We start from the raw sequence: 26,064 nt of genomic DNA, 5'->3' as shown, positions 1-26,064 counted from the left end.
ATGTTCCTTTTAGGATCACTAGACGGTTTGCATAGATTCAAGTGCAGTTTTTTGAGCCTTCAAAGCAAACAGTGCACTTCACAACAAATTATACTTTAAGTGTTCTTTGCATGGCAGAGAGAGTATTTACTGGCTTTGACGAAAAAAAAGTAGTAGCTTTAGTGTCATCACGCTGCATGAAACGAAACTGTGTAACAAGAAATGTTCTTTTTAGCACAGGTACCACAAGAACAGAAGTTCTCCAAATGAAGCTTTTATAGGTGAAGCATTTAATGCAACCTCATCACATCAATTAGTGGGGCGAAGAAAACAAAACAGAAATCCGACTGTGAAAAACTAGTTAATGAAAAAAATAATCAGAAGACAGCACAATTCTAAAGTTAGTCATGTCAGACATTAAAGAAATTCCTTTAGCAAGAAAAAAATTGTCTAGATCTATCCTATCTAAAGCATCCAAATTCCATTCAGATACACATGGGAACAAATCATTTATTTTACAGTATCATACATGAGGAGGAAGGTACTGTCCATGCACAAGAGTACAACTGCTCCAGTAAAGAGAGCTTTTCAATTTTTAGCAGTTTTGTATGTACACAAGTCAACAAAACTCACGGTCTACAGCAACCCTGGGAGTTATTTTACCTGCCAAAGTACTTGTGTGTCTAAATGCTCTGACCATGGAGTCCGCTAAGCCTGTAAGCAGTGAGATGATAGTATCCATCAAATAGCTGTCATACAGGATGCTGCACTGGCACTGTTGGACAAGCACTGCAATAAATTCACAGAAATTGGTCTTGAACTTCTTCCAATAGGGTCCTGTTCTGATCAGTGGGTAGTCTTCATTGTCCTGCACAAGAAAGAAGAGTCAAGAGAAAATAAATTAATTAATTTTATTTGCGCACAACATTCACATCTCTCCCACTAAATGTCAGGGAGAGTTTTGCTGACAGCTTCACCTCAGCCTCCCCATAACTTTGTTCATGATTATTACCCCGAAGTAAGGACATGCAACTAGGTTACAACTAGACACAGATACAAACTGGCCTCACTAGTGCTACACTGTCATGACAGGTCACATCTGAAAGCCATGTAAGCGAGGTAGCTGTGAAGGGGCATGTGAAGCCACAGCACCTTAAATAGCTTCCACTGGTATAAACCACAAGCACTCCTGGACTCTTCAGCTTCCTCACAGGTAGGAGTGCTTCCCTGTCCTTCCTGTTCCTGCAAGTGCATGGTAAAATCCAGGAGGAAACTGAAGTGACTGAAAAAGAACAGTTACTTTGCCAAATTGTTTTTCTGTAGCATCAGTTCCCCAAGACGGCTCGGCATTTAATTATATAAAAGTGTCCTAAACAAAAGATCTGCCACTGGGGAGGTGAAAATAAACAACTGTGGTGTGGGGCAGGATGGGGCTGTTTTCCTCAGCAGCGCCTCCAGCTTAAGGAGTTCATCAGGCTACAGATTAATGACAAATTCAGAGTCACTCACCTATACCTCCAGCACCTAAGTCTCTGAAAACCTCCACAGAAACAGTAAGTAGACAGTACCTTTGACATTATGCAAAAAACAAGTTACAACAAAGCCATAAGAGTGTTCATAGCACAGCTGATACTGCCAGGAAGAAAGCAGAGAGATGGCGGTTCAAATGACTTCTCACAAAAAAATGGGGCACCTCATGTGAAGAGCACACTAGGAAGACTTCATAGATGCCAACCTCAGGCAGTGTGAGCATTTATTTCACCTGCACCTCACAGATCCCAGGAATGGCTCTGAATACTCATTTGCATCCTGATAGTTGCCAGGTGGGAATGGAGAATTCTAAAACTTCACTCACTAAGGGAAACATCATCCTGAAGGCAGGTCACTACTCAGCTGGTCCTGCAGTTGGTCAAACACCTTCTCAGACATATTCTAACCCGCAGCTTCACACCCAGAATCATCTCCTGTATTTAAATTGCACTTTATACTCTTGTCTTGTAACTTTGTTTCCAAAGCACAGGATCCGCTGCTTTCTTGAAAAATAAGCACAGATATAGACCTATCTCAGGGATGCCCTCAACCCAAAGGACATTGGAAATTTGAAATTTGGGATGAGTTCCTGAGCAGGTTGCAAGAGTTGGTTCAGAGCCTAACAGCAGTAGCAAGTGCCAAGACAGAAAGGGAAGTCCTTCAGTAGACTCCATTAAATGCTCCTTGATCAGTCAGCAGAAAGACAACCTACACCTTCAGGAAATACCTACTTGATCACAGTAGCTTACTCCTCAATCTGAAAAACAGCACAAATGCAGGAAGACATCTCACTTTATAAAAGCATTTCTACTGTCTGTGTATTTCATACTGGGATACTGTTTAATGGGAGTATGCATACTGTAAATACATAGACAGCAAAACGGGCACACCACCTAAATTTAGACACCTAACTTGAGATTTCCTTAGATTCCCTCTATACCCAGCAAAGTAAAGGAACTCTGCTTCCAGAAACCAAGTCAGATCAGGCACTTAACACAGATTCTTCCCAAGAACCATTCAAATCACTCAACTGAGGCTCCTACTTTGACTCATCCTGGAAATGTTTCTTTCATATAGAGCCTATTGAAAGAAAGTCAAAGTGAAGGGCCAACATGGAGTTAAGATCAATTCCCCACAATGCTGAAAGTGTTGTACGGGAAGAGGCATTCGTGAAAAGCTGTTTCTGTTCTCAAAACGTTCTTCCAGCTAAACGTTTATGTTCGCAAGAGAACCTTTTGATGAAGCAAGCCTCTGAACAAACATGTCTGCGAAAACCTCTGTGTGCCTACCTGTGCGTGCAGGTGTGCATACATGTGCACACGTGTGTGTATAGAGCTCGCTGGAGAGGATGGGGAACACTCTTGAATACCACTGCAGTTGATATGCACCACTGTTCAAAATGCTGTGGGGACAATGTGCCACATCCAACTCAGCGAGTCACCTTCACCTCCCTCTGACATCAATAGCAAAACCAGGCACCCCAAAAGTGTGAGTGCATTCAGCCAAAACAGAGCTCTATTATAAAACATACCAGATGAGGCAGATCTCACAAGTGCATGACTAACTCCATTCACTAATACGCAGTTTAAGTTAACATTGGAAACAGGATATACAGCCAGACAAAATGCTACACTACAGTTGCAGAGAACTACAACCGAACCTTACCATATCCACTGGCCAAGTAACTGTCAGGATCCAAGGATAGGCGATGAATTTCTTGTACTGCAACCCAGTTTCCTGTAATGCATAAGACCAAATTTTAAAAGCTTTGCAATGAAATTGCACCGTTAATTCATAAAGAGAAAAACATCACAAACCATGCATTATCTTTAAAAGGTTACTAAAGCCTAAGACAATTTGTACTATAGGTGGCTCATACAATCCAACGCATTAAACAAAATCTTATTCCTTCTCATCTCGTTATTTTTTATTTATAATCAATGACAGAAGAAAAACGCACTTTTATATAACACCTGAGTTTTCTTGCTACAAGAGACAACTTTTTTTAAATTTATAAGCAAACACATACAAGTTATAACCATCATTATTAATTCTAATACATGCCTCCTCAGCAAGTTTAAGTAGATATCCCTTTCTGACATTAACTAGGGTACTGTAAAACATCTAAACTCCAGAAAACCATTCGGAGCTTTTCAAATTATAGATAAATGTTTTCAGCACTAGTGTCACTTGATTCAGAGATGATTCCTCAACTCTGCAATTCAGGTTCAGTGAAGCACAAGTGTTCCTATCCCCACCTGACTGTAGTTACACATCAAATTTAACTCTTTCACTGCTAAACATTTCAGCAACAAAATGGGAGAGGGAAGGAAATCGATATAAGAACAAAGAAGTTCTGCAAAAAATAAAATGCCACATACAGGAATAAAAGCAGAAGAAGCAGGATAGTTTAAGAAACAGGGAAGAAAAACAAACACACAAAAAAACAACCAAACAAAAAACAACAACAAACAAAACAAACAAAAACCAACCAAACAAAAACAACAACAAACAAACAAACAAAAAACCCACAGTGGTCCTAAAGACAAGCCTATCTCTCCAATGAAGAATACCGTGGCCCACAAAGAGGAAATAAATGCCTCTGAATTACTATATTAAAGCCATTTTCTGCTTCCAACACCAGTACAAGCATTCACATAATCACAGAAAGACTGTGAGGGACTGTTTGAGATCATCTAATGGTTTAAAGCTGCACCAGGAGAGGTTTAGACTGGGCATTAGGAAGCGTTTCTTTACCGAGAGAGTGATCAAACACTGGAACGGGCTTCCTAGGGAGGTGGTCAATGCCCCAAGCCTGTCATTTGGACAATGCCCTTAATAACATACTTTAACGTTTGGTCGGCCCTGAAGTGGTCAGGCAGTGGACTAGATTATTGTTGTAGGTCCCTTCCAAGTGAAATACTCTATATTCTATTCAAATGCAACTCATCTGTTGATGCAGGGTTAGCCAGAGCAGGCTGCCCAGTGCCACATGTGACCAGTACCTCCTACTCCCAACCCCTGGAAATGTGGTTAGCATAACTAATACGATTTTACGAGGCAAGCAGCCATTGTCTGAGACTAAGCGGGTCATGCGTTCATTCCTTTTTCCTCATTAGCAGGTCCAGAAGATCCTGGGAACAGATTTCTTCTTCCCCATCCCACCAACCTCAAGATGCCTGGGCATCAGGCTGATTACTCCCTTCCTTACTGGCCTTGAAGGCCCCAGGCAATCGGCCAGACAGGGGTGGTGACGACCCCTTCACAGAGCAGGGAAGCATAAAGGCACACAGAGCACTGTCCTTAAAATCTAGTGGTTACAAGGCCTAAGTGAGGAAATTGGACCTGAGCTGCTGATGGACGATGAGACCTGGGACCTCTCAGTAGCCACCACCACCATCTGCATCCTGCAAGGACTGAGCGAGTCACTCAGATTCTTTTATGATTTTCAAGTCTAGATTGTGATTGTTACATTCATACAGCAAAACATGTTTGAAGAGAGTGCAGAGAAGGGTGACGAAGCTGGTGAGGGGCCTGGAGCACAAGTGTGATGAGAAGCGGCTGAGGGAGCTGGAGCTGTTTAACCTGGAGAAAAGGAGGCTGAGGGGAGACCTTATCACTCTCTGCAACTACCTGAAATGAGGTTGTAGCATGGAGGGTGTTGGTCTCTTCTCCAAAGTATCAAGTGATAGGACAAGAGGAAATGGCCTCAAGTTGTGCCAGGGGAGGTTTAGATTGGATATTAGGAAAAATTCTTCATGGAAAGGGCTGTCAGGTATTGGAACAGGTTGTCCAGGGCAGTGGTGGAGTCACCATCCCTGGAGGTGTTTAATCAAACAGTATATTAATAGCTAAATCACTGAAACTATCAAGAATTAAGAACTACAGAAAAACTTAATTTTCCAGTCCTCTGAATACTATAAACGATATAAATCAAAAGGCAAGATGAGGTACTCAAGCAGATATCTGGTATTATTCTCCACTTTCATTACTACTTTAAATACCATTATGATTTGTTTTCAAAAAAATATTTTCAAAATCACAGTAGTCCTATATGGCACTACTTGTAAACTAACTTAATCACTAAGTTACATTTCCAGCTTATTTATGAAAAAGATGAGAGAGCTACATGCAAAAAGAAACACAAATACAAAGAGGAAAAAACTCACTTGAAAATAGCAAACTACGTTGCTCTTGTTTTTACCATACTTTGGCTTTAAAATAAATTGGTTTAATCATCAAGCTTTGTTCAATGACCTAATAACTGTGGTTAACAAAAACGCATGCTCCGGGCATATTTTTTTCTCCTACATTAATGCTGGCTTAATATTACTCATCACATATCATGAGTAAATTAAACAAGCTGACAGATACTGTTATTAAAAATACTTAATTCTGTATAAATCATTTTAGGAGGGTTTTGTGGGGTTTTTTTAGAATCAGTTTATCTCAAAAGAGAAAAAGAATTTCAGATTTCAATGGATTTAGAACTGAAGAAAAAGGGGAAAAAGAAAGAAAAAACAGAGAGCCTAACACAGGGATTATCACTTCCATCAGTAAAATATTTCACTACAGAAGCATGTCAAAATACTGCTCCAAAAACAATGTTACTTTGTTTTAGTAGCATGCAGAATACAGCTTCTAAGGCAACTGTAGAACCTTCCTTTTTGCTCACCAGAACAGTTGAAAAGGTTGCAGAGCTGTAACACATCCAGGCTGATGATAACAACAATCATATCTTTGTACTCTCCCAAGTGCCTACCCTATCATGAGTGCTATTCAAGCTAATTTAGTTGGGAAAGAAATGCCAGATTACTAATTCATATGGCCAGACACATATCAGATAATTTCTGTCAAAAATTAGCCCAAGTGCTACTACGCTTCTAAAATGAAGAAAACTAGGTTGGCAAATTCATCCTCTGTGGGAATTCCTACAGCAGCTGGCCTTTGCAAGATGCTCAATTAAAGCAAAGCTCATGGCTGCTGCTTGACAAATCAATTCAGAGGTGGCAAAAACAGGGAAAAAAGCACAAAACCAACTGTGAGCATGCTGCAGAAAATGTGATGTTGGCACAATTAACTAAGGAGCAGTCAAACAGAGAAATGATATTGTAAAGCTCTGCATTTTTCTTAACAATCCTCAAGAAATTAGATATTCACTAATGTTTCGACAATTAAAAGCCACAAATGCATTTTTCTTCTTTCATATAACATAGTTATAAAAATTCATATTGTCAGTGAAACAGAAGGAAAATATTCAAAAAAATCAGCTATAAAATATCTTTGCATTAGCTTCTCAGAAATCCACAATAGCATTTTTAAAAGGATCTGTCAACCGAATACCAAAGGAACCATTTACCTGCTGCAATGCTGAGCTAGATTTACCTCTATACAGTAGCTATCAAAAGAACTCCTAAGAGAAAGCCAGATTCAGGAAGATGGCTGTTAGATAGCCCTAATAGAACTGTGAAAATAAAAGTGAATTACAGAAAAAAAAAATATCCTGCTGCTGCTAAAGTGGGTCATTACAAAACCAAATTTCTCTTGTGAAAAACAGGATTGTTTTCCCAGAGGAAAGAAGTGGGACACAGCTCCTAATAAGCAGCAAGAACTCTGTCCATGTTGGCGATTAAGGTAAAGCCTATGGTTTATATAAAAATGGTGTGCAAAGTCAAGGATGTGCCTACCTCATCAAAGGTCTCTGTCATTTTTCGCATTACATCCTTCTTATGCAAACTTTGAAACATCTCTGCTGTTACCATGCCTAGAAAAGTAATGTTTTAAAAAGAATTACTGACAACTATATATATTAGTCAAGTACAAACCACAATAAGGACTTTATTTCATTTAGAAATACCAAGAAAGGGGGACTCAAACTGGTTTTACATGGGTACAGTTAATGTAAAGATGGGGAGACACACATTTATTTACAGTAGAAAATAATGACGAACCAAAAATGAAATTCTCATTTAGAGAAATCTGCCCTGTGCTGTCCGGCATGGCTATTTTCTCTATCCATTCATTTACTTCAGGGATTTAATAAAATTTTGCCCACTGCTAGTCAAAGACCCCAAAATGTTTCCCATAAGAAAAGGCATATTAGTCAAAGACCTGGAAAAAAATTTGAAATGCTAGCTGCTTAAATATACTCAAAAGTTTCAAACGAACAGAATAGTTTTCTAAAAGCTCTTACTTGCCACCTGGAAAGATTTTGCCAGCAAACTGGACCCAAAAGTCACTGTGTCTCAGTGTTTGTTATGAAATAACTTCACAATCCTCTGGTAAAAGTAACTGCAATGAGGCAAGAGATTGCTTTTCTAGCCACCAATGCAGGGAGCTAAGTTTGCTAGGTTTTTTACTTTCAAAGATACTAGGAAAACAAAAGATACTAGGAAATTATAAAACGAATGGCAACTGAAACACTGGATTTTAATTAGAATGGTCATCAAAATAATCTTCCTTACATGGGGATTCCGCAAAGGGATGTGACAAGCCACTTCAGAAACCTGACCTTGCAAACCACGTTCAAATACAACTCTGAGAGCTGGTATGCTGTAAATACAGAGTCAAAGAATTTAACCAGCAACGTTCTTTACTGTTAGTCCTGCCCATCTGGAGTTTGTCTTAACGAACAGGACAGATTACAAGTGCATGATCTACTGGAGAGAAAAATTCCATTTTAGAAAGCACACTTCAGACTACTCTCACCCACAGACAACTGAAAATGCTACTAAGAGGGTAAATTACCTTGACAGCCAGAGCACTGAATGAAGAAGTTGATCAGATCTAGAAGTGCCACATTCCTGTCTTGTTTATAAGCTTCAACCCAGTCATCTACTACAGACTAGAATAGATTAAAGAAACTCATTAGTCAGGAACTGAACACAGCATGCTGCACTCCGCTGAGGACATGCATAATAAAGGCATAAACTAACATTGGTCCATCTCCATTAAAATATAAAAATGAGAATAAACTCTGCACCATTTTCTTCCATTTCTAATAGTACATGCAAAAGATTCCTTCTGGGGCAAAATGAAGTCTTGAACTGCTCATTCACAATTTCTGCTCTAGGCAATGTTGCCATTCATAGATGCTCTGCCCCTTCTTAACAGGGAAAATAACCACAACTTTAATAAATGTAACATACAGGAAACAAACCTTCATTCTCCTGGTTTCTTTCCAGCACTGAGATAACAGTTTCATTTATAAAAAAAAAAAATTAAAATTAACCTCTGAACCATCTTACAATTAATATTAAATTAACATTAGCAATTGTTCCTGGGAGATCTCTTCTTCTTCTCTAACACCTGGTTTGTGTTGAAACAGTTCACGTGCTGTATTTAAGCTAAAAAACAACTGCAAATTTCATTTCTAGGGCAGTACAGCCCACAGCCTGTGACACAGGCCAGCTGGGACAAGCCACCCAGGCTTCAACCCACCTTAAGTGCCACACAGGTCTAATAAATTCCAGCAGAAGCAGCCTGGACTCAAGCTGCTGCCTTCCCAAGCCCTTCACATCTGCATTGCACAGCAGAAGCTGAGCTCTTCAGGGAGCTCTGCTGAGGTTAACACAGCTGTAGCATGGCAAAAGTCCATCCACACAAACATCTTGGAAAAACTAAGGTCTCACATCCAAAAAATAAATGCACTTTTCATGTGTGCACACACAGAGCTTGCTTACGGACACTACACACTGGAGACAAATGTATAAACATGTCCAAAAAAATTTGGAGCTCCAGATTTTAATCCTTTTTACAAACATAATATACACATATGCTCAAAGAGTATGGGGAAGTGTGTGTCCTCTCATCTACCTACATAGATACACAGGGAACCTGATTACTATGCAAACTGCTGTCAAACTGCATTGGAATGGGGATAAAAGAAAAGGCAAGCTCCCAGAAAAAAATGCGTGATTTTCAGAATCCCAAACAACCAAAATTTTCTACTGATCAACCTCTTCTATATTTTTTTAATATTATTATCTTTTCATATAATCAGACATTGCCTTAGGAAGACTGGTTTAAATACATATTTCCTTCCTCTTTTTAAATACCCGACAGCCACTTTTTCATTAATTTCTTGAAGATGCGTTCTTTTCAAGAGCCATGCTCATAACAGTTTTCCAATCAAACACGTTTCTTCCCCATCTGTGCCCAAACAGAACAAAATTTCAAGGCTCCAGAGTACAACTAACTGAAATGACTGCTGTTTATCCATCTTGCCTCCACCAACTCCCCTCAGAATTCAGAGCTAGAAATACCTGCATGGCCCGCTTCCCCATGCTGACCACTTCAAACAACGTAACTGCCTCAACCACTTCACCATTCTGCAGCTGGCTCACTCTTCTGCTACTGGAAGAATTTCTCCGTATGTTTTCACACTGTTCTCGGACCTTCCGTTTCTCTCTCTGAAACAAGGTAAGCAAAGAAATCACAGGAGAAAACGTGACACATAACAGCCGCTCACAGACACACAAATTATCCCCTAATAACAAGTTTATTTTACTCTCATTGTAATGGTTTCCCTAGGGTGTCAACCTTAAAGCTTCAAGGACGTTGGTAAAGCCTTATCAAACACGACCATACTAGAAGGGTATGAAAGAAAGGATTTACCAGTTTGAATTTTTTCTCAACAATGAGTCATAAGCATAGGAAGGTATAATAGGAAAGAAGTTTCTGAACAGTTGTGTACTACCCAGAAGGCATTTTTCAGTGGCAGCTGTAATTTCTGAAGAAGAGACAAGCAAGCACAGAAGCTCTTCTACATCTTTTTACTCACAGGGTAAACACAAAACCTGTAAATGAACATCAACTGTACACAATGCACAGCTAAGAAAGAACACATGCTGAAATGAACTGACTGTTCAAAAGTCGGCACTGAGGCTCTGATGCCAATGGAATTCGAGGGCCAAGCTATATACAGTGACTAGATTGTAGATGCACTGTATTGTGATTGTTTTATATAATGCTTAATTGTGTAACAATTGAATAAGACAGAAAATAAATTCCACAATTTAAAAAAAAATCAACTTACTGGTGTTTTCAGGTTGCCATTTCTCACGCAGCTGCTGTTCTGCACAGCGGACTCAGGCACAGGCTCATCGTGGACAGCGTTCTCTCTGAAACAACAAACATGTTGAGGGAGTTAGCAGTGACAACACAGAATTACACACTTCAGTACAAACAGAAGAAAATAAATGCATATGTATACATATTTTAATATTCCTAATGAATACTTTGCAAGTTATGTCATTTTATTACTAAAAAACAAACAGCTAACTTTAAAAGCACAACAGAAATTTGGGGCCTTTTTCAAACTACTGGCTTTCCTGTAAGATATGCTGATAATTAGAAAACTAGCAGAACTATCAAAGATATCAAGTAAAAAGTAGGTAAACAAAACAGAGCGCTGATGTTGACTTCAGGCAGTCTTTGTTGACTTAAGAGCTTTGCACCATGAATCACTAACTCAAGTATGCATTCACTTCATGAGTGCTTTCCACAAATCAATAACATTTGATGGGTCTACAATTTAAAACCAGAGGAAGAAACTGGTTTACTTTGTCTATAAAACATGCTGAGGAAACAAGGTACATAAGAAATTTCATTTGCAGGTCATTGCTAATATGATGGACGAATAATGTTATAAATAAAGATGCACCTTCTGGGAGATCTGAAGCCATACATTTATATGCAATCAAATCATGCCTCTTTTCATCATTCCCAGTGCTAACAATGTGCTTTGTCAGAGATCAAGTTTGAGCAGACGAGCTGTATCCCACTTGTGCAGCAGGTCCAGTACTGGTAGCTGGCTGCTATGGCCTCCTTTTTAACTATGGTGGCCAGGACACGAAGCCAGTTGACTTGTACTATAAGAAGGCACAAAAAAAGCAAATATTACAGTGTACAGTAATTGTCATTTTTGTGAGACTGCTGCAACAAGAAAGCATACTAACACAAGTGACCACTTTACAAAGAAAAAAAACAATGTATTACACTGCCAATATCCAGGGTTGGAGAACCCAGATGGAGAATTAACTGATGCAGAGCCAGCTCAACCCCAGCTAGGTTTATCAATGCCAGGTAGGCACTGCTGTTGTTTTTCTTCCCAAGATTGTTTCAGCCAGATACTGCCTCCACAAAGCAAATCCTGAGGCTGAATAGCATCAACTGCAGGACCAAGGTCTTGATGTTAGTTTACTTGTGAGAGCAGAGGGTTTTCTTTAAACACATCTCAGTTCACTTTTGAATCTATTGAGATGCTTCACCATAAGCAATGTATAATTAGGCTTCAAAAGGCTGCTATAAAAATTCTATATAAATATAAAATTCTATTAAAATACATGAAATTTCTAAATACCAGTTCTGCAAATGCTTAACTTCCCTACAGAGAGAAGTCCAATAAAAATTAAATTCAATTAACGTCTTGTCATAGAAAAGTTCAAAATGTGTCACGGTATTTGACAGATAAAAGCCAACAAAATAATTCATGGTGAACCAATTCTTACATCAGTTGTCTGAACTTCTGCATGTTGTAGAAAGAGAGGGATGAACTATAGTTCACAACTGAGTCAGCATGCTATAAGCCATAGTCTGCAAAAGTTTTCAAGTATTTTCTTTGATTTGCAATTGCGACCACAGAGATTAGGTATCTCAAGCACCAGCAGAGACACCCTAGTTGAAAAAGACAAGCAGCAAGAGACAGTAATACGCACTGCTTTTCTGACCGCAGTTAGCCCTTTCCAGACTCTTCTACAGATCACAAATAAACAAAAAGAATCCAAACGTGTTTGTCAAGGAGCTGCCTCTCCTACATTATTAAATCCTTTCACTCTTGATTTCAAAGCAGAATGCAACATTATGAGGCTGGACTAACTTGTCCTTACTTGTGCAGTTTCACTAGTACTACAAGTCAGATGCCAGCCAATGTTGTGGTAACATGTGTTACCTGTTTCTGCATCATACCTCAACGTAACACTCAACACACTCTCAAACAACTTTCCTGAATTGTTTGCATGTACTATTTAGCAACTTACTTGACTCCAAAACAAAAATAAATGCACTTCATTTGATTAGAGCAACTATAATTGAGTCCAAGTTGGATTAAAACATCTAAATTTAAAAAAACATAATAATAATAATTTAAAAAAAAAAAAACAAACCAGAAAGGCTGCAGGACAGTTCAGTTTAGTACTTGTCTGATCATGTACTGCCTTTTAATATCTCTGTCTATAATATACTTCTTTGAAGCTTTAACTCATGCATCTCTTTCCCAGGAACATCCTGAAGTATGACACTACAGATGGCTCTGTGCTATTTACTTTGTCAGCTTATGCCAGGCAAAATGAACCTATAGCAAAAGGGGCTCAAAAAGTAAGTGAATGCCTGGTATATGGAACATCATGCTTGCCAAAACTCAGCAAAACCTGAAAGAATGAGAACACCATTGATCTACAGTTTCCTCGCATTGTGCTAACAACGCCAAGTAAAATAGTATCTCTGTGATTGAACCAGTTGGAGTAACTTTCACGCATGCACTAAGCATCTGTCTTAAATGCTCAACAAACGTAACTAAGCACTAAATACTAATAAGCCATTTAGTTTCTAAATTGTTTCAGTTATTAGTGTGCCACAGCACAGTGCAATGCCACAAGAAGCACCATGCTACAAAGACAACCTAAGCAAAAGCAGAGATTTTTAAAATCCAGATACTATCAATACTCACATTTGTCCTTTCTCTTCTTTTTTTCTTCCTTTTAATACTGATGTTTCCAATAAGGCTATTCATAAGGCAGGTACTTAAACATTTGCAGAAACTAGAGCAGAGCCTAGAACTGAACCCCATGAAACCACTTAGAAATTAAATGAGATATTTTAATGTCGTTTTTATTTGCATAACTAAGTTTCTGTTGAAGAAACTGTAAACATAATTAAGACATTGACTTATCTTCTTGAGCAAAACAGGAACTACTGTATCTAGTTGAGGATGGCATGCAATCACCTCTGCAGTGATCCTTATACGCAACTCCATTGAGCATATTTTCAGCTATATGAGTGCTATATGTTTGACACTAGTCTTCTATTTTTTTCTCCTATGTTAGTCTGCACCATAGTGACCATTTTTTTGCTCTACCCCAACTCACTTCCTCATGCCCTGGTAAGAAACAGTTCTCAGCCGTTTACTTTGTCTCCATCAGCAACCAGTCAGAAAGCATAGGCAGAATTCCAATCCTATCTCATCCTCATTTTCACATGGCTCACAGGCTCATTTTTATCTCACATTCCTGATACCATACAGTCTTTTCACTACTACTGATATAAAAACAGTTGAAGCAAGGACACAAAGCCTTTCATCTAGTACTCATACACAGTATTGTTGTGAGAAATACTGATTTCAGTTTTCTCATTTTAATAAACACCTGGAGCAGACTCAATGACGCATACTCAAAAGGAAAGCTACTTCTTTAGAAGAGAGAGATAACATTCCTTTCGCTGTGTAAAAGGAACAGTTAATCTTTTTTACTGAAGGAATCTTACCTGTAGATTTTTTTAAATATAAATTTCAAAACAACTGCTTCATCTTTTAGAAGCAACATAAGAAAATCAGCTAAACAACTGCCAGGTACCTTCTTGGCCCTTCTGAAATGGAGAGGTACACTTCAGATGAAACATACTGGAAAGGATATATAGGAAGCTGTATTAATTGCTTAATCATACAATCATTTAGGCTGGAAAAAACCTTTAAGCTCATAGAATCCAACTGTATGAAGCAAAAGAATGAAGTAAAAGACCTGGAGCAGACTTGCTCAGAATGTGACAAAATCAGCAAAGATTGGGCTCCAACGAGTCCAACACATGCAACACTGGACATATAAAATGCTTCACGCTTTGAAACTTGATAAGATATGCCCAAATGTTTTAACTTTACCGTTTAGTTATTTATGTCTGCTCTTTCTACTTCCAAATACCACTCTATAAACAATTATGTGAATGTATTTAGCTTACAGATCATCTCAACTGATGACTGAAAAATACATTATGAAAGGAATAAGCCTTGATGTATGCCTGGTAAAAACAGCTAGAGAAGCAACGCCCCCCTCAATGCTAACAGGAAGAGTACAAATTACTTAGCACTCTTCCCTCTCAGCACCCCAAATTCAACACTGAAATGAATGCATGCATTGACTATGAATTACGTTTTTTTCAAAGTAGGTTCATTTGCACTGTAGTAAGTAAAGCACAAAAAAAGCCTGTAAGGCAAAGGTCCGTGTCAATCAGGAAAAAAAAAAAAAAAGTATATTAAGAAGATGCTAAACAATACATACAAAGGAATAAAATGGACACATTAGTAACAATACACGATGCACAACAAATCCTCCTTTTTCTTTTTCCCCTCCCACCCAAAATGACACATGATAGACTGCCCCAGCATCTGCGGAGCACAAACTCAAGGGACAGCAGCCTAATTTACTACCAAATGTCAATAGGCAACCGTGCCAGGTCTTACTTTTGGCTGGGTAAGGTGTTGGGCTCGGCTATCATTTCCACTACATTATTTCAGCAGCGCAGGCAGCAGCTAACACGGGCAGCACCGCTTCTTAGGAAACTTCAAGGAAACTTCACCAAGATCAGTAGTGTTAAAAACTCAACAAAACTTCGGGCTCTTGCCGTCGAAACAGCCATCAAAAGCTGCCAAGAAAATAAAATAAAAAGGGTTAATTTCGGGTGGTTCTCCTAAAGTTAAGTCAGAACGCCTCCCGCAAACCAAGCCTGCAACTTCGAGAAATACATCCCTCCCAAGGGGAGCGTCCGGAGGCGGCACCGCCGCACCCCGCAGGAGCCCCGCCGCGGCAGCGCGCACGAAGCCGCCGGCGGTCAGCGGGCTGACAGGGGCCGCACGCCCGCCCATCCCTCCCTCCTCCTCCCGCATCGCGCAGACCCCGCAACGCCGGCGGCACCGCACCGCGCACCGGCGGGGCCACCTCAGGGCCACCGCCATCGCAGCCGCGCTGAGGGGCGGCAGGTCGGCCCGGGACCGGCGGGACCTTCACCCACCCGTGCGCTCCCGTACATAGCCGCGCCGGGGGAGGCTGGGGGGCGGAGCGGTGGCAGCCGTGACCCAGGCGACGGCGGGATGAAGGACGGCGCAGGACGCGACACTCACCTGCCCCCGGGGACGCACCCTCTCCCTTCGCTGCGGCCGCTCGGGCCCCGGCTCAGCGTCAATCACGGCGGTGCCCGGGCATCACCCAGCCTATCAGAGGCGAGTATCGCTATCATGTGGTCCGCCACGAGCGAGTGGGCGGTGCAGGTTCGCGGTGCGCCGGTGCCTTTGGGGCTTCCGTAGCGGCCGGAGTGAGGGCGGAAGGACGCGTCCGGGACGGTCCTTTCCCGCTGCCCTGCCCGCGGGAGGGGTTGGGGGCGATGGGGCTCGGCCGCCTCTCGCAGGCGCTGCTGCTGAGCTGCCGGTGGGCGGCGGCGGCGGCTCTCGGCGGGGCCCGCTGCCGCGGGGGGCCGCTCTCTACCCGCCCGCTCAGCGCCGCCGTTCGCCTGCGGGCTCCTCAGCGGCCGCCGGGTAGGGGGGAGCCGCCGCGGGCGGGCGGCGAAGGGCGGTGGAGGGAGGCGGAGAGCGCCGGCGGGGATGATGATGATGATGATGATGAAGAAGAAGAAGAGGAAAGTGACAGTGATGAGGAGGACGACGCGGCTCTGGAGGAGCTGCTGGGCCCGTCCCCGCTGTCCGTGGGGCCCGGCGCGCAGCGCGTGGCCGTGCTGCACCCGGCGGTCAAGTGGGGCCCCAAGAAGTCTCCGCTCACTACGGGTGGGTGTGTGGCCGCGCCGGGACCGGGGCCGGGGCCGATCGGGGATCTGCCGGCGGGGTTGGGCCCCCGCGGGTGCGGGCAGCCCGCCGTACCGAGCTGCCTTCCCTCTGTGCTCGCCTCAGGGCCCAGGCTCATCCCTGTTCTAAACATCTGCGGCCCGCGGGAACGCACCTGGGAAATTGGTGCTGGTGGTGTGGGGGATGGAGCCAGGCTCTTCTCGGTGACAACCAATGATAGGACAAGGGGCAACGAGTACAAACTGAAACACAGGAGGTTCCACTTAAATATGAGAAGAAACAACTTCTCGGTGAGGGTGCCAGAGCACTGGAACAGGCTGCCCAGGGGGGTTGTGGAGTCTCCTCTGGAGACATTCAAAACCCACCTGGACACATTCCTGTGTAACCTCATCTAGGTGTTCCTGCTCTGACAGGGGGATTGGACTAGATGCTCTTTTGAGGTCCCTTCCAATCCCTAGCATACTGTGATTCTGTGGGTAGGGCCGTGATTACAGTGTTAAAACTGCCAAATATAAACTCAGAATACAGGTCTAGGTGGATAATGTTTTAAAGAGGATGCACCCAGGTGGCTGTTCCTGGACCTTGACCTGTGGATCACACTGACTTTGGGTCTTAGACAGCAGAACAGCTTGGTGCACAGAGTATTTAGCTTGTTGAAAGAAGCAGCCAGGTTTCCCCCTTATCAGCCACATGTTAGCAGCCTGCAGTCCTCAGTTGTGCCGCCTGGTAGGGATGGGGCAGGACTTCTTCAGCCTTATGCTTACCCAGAAGTTGGCCAAAGAGTTCTCCTGTCCATAGAAGAAAGTGATGAAGATGAGGTCCTATATAACTAAGTCGTCCCATGGACTTCAAGGAGTGCCTTTGTGTAGTTACACAGGGATGCAATTGCAAAGTATTCCTTTAGAAGGACCTTAATTGGCATTGCTACTCTTGGATTTCTCTCAGAAATCTATGTAGCTAATACATATACCTTAATCATGCATGCTTCAGATATATGATGAACGTGGCGTAATGATGTTTCTCCAAGCAATCCTCTAATTACAGAGTTGCAATAGAAAAGATTAAGCGTTTTGTAAATTTGTTTTATATATGTGTCAATTTATATATGATACTCCTTGTATTCAAGTTCATTATGTGATGAACCTATCTATAATTCAGTTTTGTTAGTGCTGCTAGTTATAATAAATTTTCGCTTTGCAGAATAAAGTTTGTAACCTTTTCAGAACCTACATAAGTATTCCTATTTTACAACTGAAAAAAACAAAACAAACAAAAAAATGAAGGCACCTTTCTGTCCAGACATACAGAAGAATAGCAGTGATCCCTTTCCATTTATTTAGGCCCTCCAGATGAAGAGCCCGAAGTCTGAACAAATGTTTTGGAATGATTGTAGGAACACCACAGGTGCAACAGGAAATCTGTGCATTTTACAAGGAACACTAACAATATGAGGAGAAAGAGGATCATGATTATCTTTTAAAATATAATACCTTTTGGACCAAGGTAACCTTTTTAATGCATCAATTATGTTTTGCTATCTAGAGAAACTTCACAAATCCAATGAACAGAAGAATTTATTCTCACTTGGCAAATCAAATCTGGATCTACTGATCTGATGTCCATGTAGTCTTTGTGATTTTTGTGAAGTCCTCAAAAGTCAGTGCTTTGCCATGTAGATGTTTAAAATAAAATGCCCCAAAATGACAACCCAGAATGCAGGACTGGAATAATATTGCCACGAAATGGCAAGGAATTTATCACGTGGCTTTGTACTCATCAAAAAGTACAGAATTTATTTTCCAACTAGTAATTAATTTTACTTGTTGAGGCAAAAAGCTTGGTATTTTCTTTGCTGATGATACAGTTAATTTTTTTCTTTTGAATCAGCAACCACAGAAATAACTTGTAGTGGCAGAAAGATGCTTTCTGTGGTAAAACTGCATCAAACTAGAAGTTTAATTATTCTGATTAGAGGTAAGACATTTTGCTCTTCGTGCTACTGCTTAAAATAAAATAACCTAGTAGAATATCAGTGTAACAGTCTTTACCTGTTCATGCATGTGATTATTGAAAAATCTGAGAAAGGTTATGTTGTTTGTTTGTTTGTTTTCTGGTGTTCCTAAAGCTGAATTACAGATTGCTGAAGCTGTTGCTCTTGTCGATACCCTTCAGAATTGGACAGTTTTAGATAAAATAATTATTCCTACAAAAAATCCAGACAAGAAGTTTATTTTTGGCAAAGGAAACCTTCAGGTTTTGACAGGTAAGGACTGAGATTTTTTCAGCACTGCATCATTCTAAATGGAAGACTTCAGTAACTGAACTGTTTAAGTATGAAAGCTGAAGAGAGAGAATTTTGGTTTTCCATCTTGCAGGTTTGCAAACAAAATTCAAAGAATTGTTTTAAGATCACAAAAGCAACACAGAATAGAAATAACCCATGCTCTCTGAAAATGTGTGAGACAACTCAATCCCTACGTTTATGTGACTGACATAAGTGAAACTGGCAGCTGTTTTACATAGTACTAAATTAGCGCAAATACAACTGTTCTGTGAAGAATATGATGACATTTGATACTTTATGAGCATTCTGCTCAGTGAAAAATTGTTTTATATTCTATATATTTTAAAAAGAGAATTGACATTTAACGCGTTATTTTGTAATGGTTATCCATCTTTTAGAAAAGATTAAAAAATTGCCCCATGTGACAGCTGTCTTCTTGAATGTGGAAAGAATATCTTCACTAACAAAGGTAATTAAATATCATATCAAATAATATTCTTTACATCAGTATTGTTCAGAAGCTGTTGATGCTATGAGAAGTAGGGTCGGTTCTCACTCTGAATTTGCAAATGGTGATATATGAAGAGACCTAGACTGAGTTTTGTGGAAACTAAATGCCTGTTACATTTGTCCAGCTGATACATATGTTACCAGCTCTCATGCGTGACATTTTCCAGCAGCCTAATAGCTGTTTGCCACTAGCTCTACTTAAAATGTTGGAAAAGTTACCCAAGATCTTTTTCACAAAATAAAGAGGTGATAACACAGCTTTTGTTATGAAGAATGCCTACAGTTTGGATTGGTTTATGTGCACATATAGCACTATACTTATATGGATAGCATATTTTTCTATAGTTCTGTGAGTGCTGTATTATATTTTGAATATGAGGTGTAAGTTCAAAGCAAGTTTATATTTCAGTGTTTTGAATATTTAAACTTTCATTCCTAACAGTTAAAAAGAAACTATATTTCAAATGGATGGATTACACTGAGGGGAGGAGCATGCTTCACTTTTTTAAACAGTATGGCGCATGAACTGTAGATGTTCTTTCAAATGCTTAGAGAAACCAAAATACATAATTTTTAGGTTTTTTGCATGTACAGCATCATACAGGGTGTAAAGTGCATGTAACTGCATGCAAACGTTAGGGCTTTGCTGATAGTTTTGAATGCTTTCCCTGATTATAAAATGGACAGAGGTATTAAATATCTCTAGAAGATAGTTATCTCAAGTGCTTCAATTTATGGATGAAATGAAAGTTGAAAATGTTTCATTTCAATTTCTTAGTTTTTATCCCCTGATTTATAGTATGAATACTTTTAGCACTGGATCTTAAGAGCAATTTAACAAGGCTGATTCAATAAAGTGTTTGAGAACATACATAAAACACTAGCATTCTGGATTTTAGAGATGGCAAACTACTGCATATTTTGAGTGTATCCTATCCTTTCCCATACCAGCACTTCATAATTATTTTTTGCAAGGACTTAACCACTGAGATTTGTGATTCTGAAATTCACTGTAAGAGCTGTTGTCAGAATCCCTTAAAGGCAATGGAAGGTTTCTCACTGAATTTGATGGGCCTAAACCCGAAGTTCTACCTTCTAAACTCTCACCTTTTGTCATGGTCAACCAAATTTTGCCTTTGCGTGCCCATTACCCATCCATTGAAGTGTAATCATGAGATCCTCTGAGTTCAAGTGTCCATCAGCTAAGTGTAACCATAGTGCTGTGTAGAAATTGGTGTACTGGTACTGCAGGGGACAGAAAACATGCAGGTTATTTTGTTTTACATGGCTAAAGAAAGAACTAGAAGATGCCTGGGGCGTGAAAGTCTTTGACAGATACACAGTTGTACTTCACATTTTTCGTTGTAATGCCCGGACCAAAGAAGCAAAACTTCAGATCGCATTGGCTGAAATCCCCCTTCTCAGGTACCTTGAGCTGTGCAAATCACATACTGATACTTATATATCCTAGTGACTATTTCTTCACAGCAACAAAAATAGTAATACTGTACTGTAAAGAAAAAAATACACTGTTTTGGTGCTTGCTTAGTATGCTCAGTGAATGATTAGAGCATAGAAGTATTTACTTTAATGTCATTGTTTTAAGCTTCTGCAGTGCTGACAGGCAAAACCAGAAAGAGTTCAATAGATAAAAAATGTATTTCTCATGAAAAGGTCTCGATTCTTTGTAATGCAGAAGATGGATTGCAATAATGTGTAGGAACTGGATATGTGAGTCCCATATATGATATTGATGGGTTTAATAAGAGAAGTTATAAACAAGGAAGATTAAAGGAATTAATTTGTATCTGAATTTTCCACGTTTCTACAGTACATGGAATAGAAATAATTGTACATGGAAGTTGGTGTGAGTTGCATGGATGTATTAGAGGCATCCTTAAGGGGCTCTGAAATTTCAGAATAGCCTTTGTAGTTTGCTAAGAGAGGTGTATAATTTTTCAAACCACAGTTGAGGAGCGAGCAAAATCTTGATTTTTTTCACCAGGCTGTTTGCCATGAGCAGGTGTCATTCAGAGCTCTGTCGTTTCGTGGGTTTATTTGTACTATTAGAATATCACTCCTGCTTCATATTTGGTAGGCATTGATTAAAGAAAATTGCTTCTAATTAACTGTTACTCCACTGCCAGGTCAAATCTGAAAAATGAGGTGGCTCAGCTAGATCAGCAGAGGGGTGGATCAAGATACATTATGGGCTCAGGTAAAGTCTAAATATTCTCATGAATTAGATGATATTTTTCCTTCACAGCCTTTAAACAAATTTATTTGCATCTTATTTTATTTGCAGGAGGCCAGGAGGAAAAACTATGAGTGTTCTGCATCTGATTAAGTGAATCTACAAAAATTTATTGGAAAGTAACTTTAAGTTTCAGTCTGTACTGGCTCAATAAGTGGCCATGGACAGAGTCTTTGCTGCCAGAGGGGTCTGTCATAAGTGTACATGGTTATTCTAGAATGCTTAGCATATGTTTCAATAATTACTTATCACTCTGTCTTAGGCAAGAGTACATGGTTTTAGTTGCTTATTTATAACTTCATATGCTCTAGTATTAACTCACTTGATTTCCAAATGCACAACATCACTTTGTTTACTTTTTCTGTTGTAGACTGTTCTGCCAACTATTCGTTTGTATTTTTCAGGTGAAACATTCATGGAAACACAGAATCGTATCTTGAAAGAAAAGGAACTTAAAATTAGGAATGCTCTGGATAAACTAAGAAGAAAAAGGTCTTTACTTAGAACTCAGCGCAGAAAACGCGAGTTTCCAGTTATCTCAGTAATGGGCTATACTAATTGTGGTAAGCAAAAACTTGTGAAATTGTAACAAGAGCTAACATTGTCTAATTTTGAATTAGAAACTAGGTGGACTAGGTGTTTTTTCAGGTTACATTATTTTAAGACCATTTCATTTTCTTATCGGACCTTTATAAAAACAAGCTTACCTTGTGCTAATTATGTTATCAGTTATGTATGCAAAGATTTGGATTACACTGTATGTTTTTCTTAAATGTCATACTTCCATACTTTTAAAACTGAAGATTCAACAATATGTGTGTGTATATATATATATATATATATAACAATTTTGTACCCATCGTTGAAATACTTTAACTAGGGTATATACTGAGCACTTTAGGTTAATGACTGAATTCTGTTAAATATTCACTGAATTAAATAAATGTCTCCAGTATTAGTTCATGAGGAAACACCCAATAAAAGCATAAATCTAATAAGCTACCTATTACTAGTGCTTCTGTTTATTGTTGGATTTAACAAGAAAATACCGAATTGTTTTATTTGACATCAGGATTACTGAGGGGTGCATAAGTGTATGCTTCCTAATGCTGTCCTGGCAGCGCTCTTCAGATAGTCTTAGAGGTGAGAGATGGGGTTAGGTCTCTTTGCAGATCAGCTCAGTCTTTGATCATCTGGTGATTTTGCAGCATAGCCTCCAGATGTGGCCCTAAATCCACTTGCAAGTTATAAAAGTTAAGACTGTCTTTGGATTTCCTAACATCCTATAGACAACTAATCATAGGTTAGATTTAAATGAGTGAAATAGATATGAAAAATATGTTACAACTCAACTAAGCCTTGCAATTTATATATTTTTACCTGAAAGAAGCCATTACAATCTTGTCCTTTTTTCTTTAATTAGGAAAAACTACCTTGATCAAAGCCTTGACTGGTGAAGAAGGACTTCAACCCAGAGATCAGCTGTTTGCCACTCTTGATATCACAGCCCATGCAGGCTACCTGCCCTCGCGTATGGCGGTCATTTATGTTGACACTATTGGGTTTCTGACTGATCTCCCACATAACCTAGTTGAGTCCTTTTCAGCTACATTAGAAGAAGTGGCTTACTCGGTAAGTAGTTGAGTATAAAAGCTGAGAAATCAAAAATATTTCCTTTTAGATAGTCCTCAGCCCTTCAAAAAAGGGGAACTTAATTGGCATGCTGTTCTTAGTGAAGTGTCTGGCTGACTACAGTACTCTCCTAAGAGAATGAGGTAAGTATCTTACCATAAGCCATTTTTCTGACACTTGAAATCACGCAGCATTTGTAGATATGAAGAGATTTGAGAAAGGGTTTATTTGGAGTATATGTGTCCTTCTCCATGATATATTAACCAGCTAAATCAGATTTTGCTGCTTAAATGTATGAAAACCTAAACAGTGCATCAGAATAAGTTGAGGCCAGCTTTCTTGAGTGAAATAAATGAATTAAATCAAGCCTCTGGAATTATTTTTTTTAACTTAAGGTTTCCCATAGCACTACAAGTGGGCGATTGTGATGTGATGCAGGCAGCATGTAATAAAAATAAATGTACTTTTCCAATCATTATCTGATTAAAGTTAGTTTCCTGTCTTATCGCACAGTGTAAAGCTGCATATATGCAGACATTTAAACAAAAAACCTATATTGTTCAAGAGATAGAATTCAGTGGTAGCTGGGTGCCAAAATGCTGCTGAGGATTAGACTCTTCACCATGTAGTATAATAATAGGCCTTTCAACACCTGGGTGCAACTGTCCTGTTTGTCTCTCATTCTAAAGTGTTAAATGAAAGGCAATAAATTTCCTTTTAGTAATTTTTGGAAGTTTGAAGCAGTATCTTGAGCAAAGATGACGAAACATTTTGAATCTAAATATTGAATTTGGTTGCTTGGATTTTATCATGGCAAACATGATTGTGCATGTACTTGAAACTTAACTTTTGTATGAAGCTTTCTAAGTGAAGCATCAGTAATAGTATCAGTGGAGCTAAGAATAAGGACAAGGAAAATTTTGAATTTAAAAACAGAATTACAAGGTACATGGGGTTTTTTTCTTCCATTTTTGAAACCATTTTTCAACCATTATTCTTCTAAAACCTTTTTAGAGTTCTCCAGTATTTTTGAAGCCTTATTGTTACACAGCCTTGGCTTTGAAAAATTAGATATTTTTTTAAATCTGAATTCTGTAACTAGCTTGATAGACACGGTTTGTTTCAGGGTTGATGGAGGCCACTCGTACTCACTGTGAAGTGAAAGACTAAACTGCTTCAGATTTTCTTCCATCATGGTACAAAAAACAGTATTGGTTTAATACTGGCATAATAGTTTATTTTACAGTGTTAACCTGTCAGTGTATTATGTAAAGCATAGGAAAGTATCTTCTATGAATTAGCAATGCAAAAATAGTATAAAATCTCTGATGTGTTTCAATGAGTAACTCTCTTGTATATGTACGCTTGCTAGGATCTGATAGTTCACGTGAGGGATATTACTCATCCAGAAACCAACCTCCAGAAAGCAACTGTTCTGTCAGTTCTGAAGAATCTTAATCTTCCCAGCCATTTATTGGACTCAATGGTAGAAGTTCATAATAAAGTGGATTTGATAGAAAGGTAAGCAGGAGATGCTAAGTATACTTAAACATTTCTTATGGTCTGGAACCTTTTTAATTCTTAGACTAGAAAAGAGCTCCCACACTTCTAAATACATTTAATAATGTTTCTCAGTCTTTTACATATGTAACTATAGTCTTTAAAAGAATTCATTATATTTTAATTATTACAAAATAAATCACTTGAGTCATATAAGAAATGGCCTCTGTAGGAAGGCGCTCTTATAAAGTAACACAGTTAAATTGCCCGTGCTTGGAATATTTTCACAACTTAATCTTCATGAGTAGATGTGCTAGCAATTGTTACCTTTCAGGTATAAACCTGCTGAAGAAAATGCTTTAGCCATTTCTGCTCTACATGGACATGGTTTAGAAGAGCTGAAAGAAGAAATAGAGAAAAAAATCTTGACAGCAACAGGGAAGAAAATTCTGACAGTTAATATCAACTTAGAGGGATCACAGCTAAGGTAAATAATTTTGAACTGTAAGAAGGACTTGGAGACACATGAAACTCTTAGTCTTGCATGTCTTAAAATTTCCGAGTCATATCATACTGATTTTCATCTGCATTAAAAATTACGAGGATGATCATCAAAGTTTTCTGACCTATTGAGAAAAAATATCCCCATTAGGTACTCTGGAGTCTGCTGCTGAAAGTGTCCTTCACAGAGTTCTGTGTGTTAGTAGAATAAAAGATACTTCCTGAAAGACCATGCCATGGGTTCTGGAGCCAGGTTTCTGCTAAAAACACAAATCTGAAAGATTTAGGAAAACATTATACCCTATTTCCAAAGAGCAAGTAGCAAATGAAAAGCTAAGCAAAGGACATCATCTTTTAAAGTGTTAAATTACCCAGACTGGGACATGTTGACCTAAAAAAAACCCACACGTTTTATGCAGTATGATGTCATACCTTTAAGATGTTAATATGCTTTTACTTTTACAGTTGGCTCTATAAAGAAGCAACAGTTCAGGAAGTGGAAGTCATGCCTGAAGATGGCACAGCCAGGGTGAAAGTGATAATCGGCAATTCTGCGTTTGGCAGATACAAAAACCTCTTTCCTAACAGTAAGATTTTTATGCCCTGAAACTGCATCCTTTTCGAGGAAAAGAAACTGATCTCATTAAGAAGATGTGAAATGAACTTAAGGACTTGTGGGTTGAAGAGTGTATTTCTTCCCCAGTTGATGTTTTTGATGCATTTTAGAAAGGGCCGCTGCTTCAGACAGCTTCCGTATGGAAATAATAAGAGCTTTGAGCTTCATTCTCTCGGCAAGTGCAAGGATAGCACTGAATTTTTAATGTTGAAAGAGTTGTTGGTGACAAGCTGTGGACCTGAAACACAGGGAAATCATGGGAGAGCATCTGAAGGAACCTTTAGAAAAATTCTAAGTTTCTTATATAAAGTTTTTTATCCAATTTTTCAGAATAAAGTATTTATTATAGCTAAGGTGTCTCAGATGGTCCTCAGAAAATGAAACTTGGTGAACAAAATGTTGTTGGCTGTATATAA

General features: G+C 39.4%; 2 protein-coding genes across 2 annotated transcripts in view; one reads left to right on the top strand and one right to left on the bottom strand.

The window, feature by feature from the left end:
• The window catches only part of LOC308048248 (cohesin subunit SA-2-like), a gene marked incomplete at both ends in the record, with an annotated part of 58,237 nt that extends 43,183 nt beyond the window's left edge, over positions 1–15,054 (bottom strand). Inside the window, 7 exons of the mRNA XM_080357257.1 lie at positions 643–847; positions 3,175–3,246; positions 7,197–7,273; positions 8,257–8,353; positions 9,774–9,920; positions 10,547–10,631; positions 15,020–15,054. Coding sequence (XP_080213383.1) covers positions 643–847; positions 3,175–3,246; positions 7,197–7,273; positions 8,257–8,353; positions 9,774–9,920; positions 10,547–10,631; positions 15,020–15,054 — 718 coding nt within the window. The remainder of the gene's footprint in view (positions 1–642; positions 848–3,174; positions 3,247–7,196; positions 7,274–8,256; positions 8,354–9,773; positions 9,921–10,546; positions 10,632–15,019) is intronic.
• Positions 15,055–15,936: 882 nt separating this feature from the next.
• Positions 15,937–25,903, top strand: GTPBP6 (GTP binding protein 6 (putative); the record flags this gene model as incomplete). The annotated part of the gene is made up of 10 exons (XM_080363437.1): positions 15,937–16,333; positions 18,477–18,614; positions 19,034–19,104; positions 20,440–20,570; positions 21,293–21,363; positions 21,804–21,962; positions 22,823–23,031; positions 24,404–24,552; positions 24,866–25,018; positions 25,498–25,903. 10 exons carry the CDS (start codon positions 15,937–15,939, stop codon positions 25,637–25,639), a joined length of 1,620 nt encoding a protein of 539 aa, XP_080219563.1. The 3' UTR covers positions 25,640–25,903.
• Positions 25,904–26,064: the final 161 nt, after the last annotated feature.

The sequence above is a fragment of the Nesoenas mayeri genome, assembly GCF_963082525.1.
Source record: "Nesoenas mayeri genome assembly, chromosome: 1".
NCBI classification, from domain to species: Eukaryota; Metazoa; Chordata; class Aves; order Columbiformes; family Columbidae; genus Nesoenas; species Nesoenas mayeri.
The sequence above is the reverse complement of the archived record's forward strand: the minus strand, read 5'-3'. Positions and strand labels throughout refer to the sequence as shown.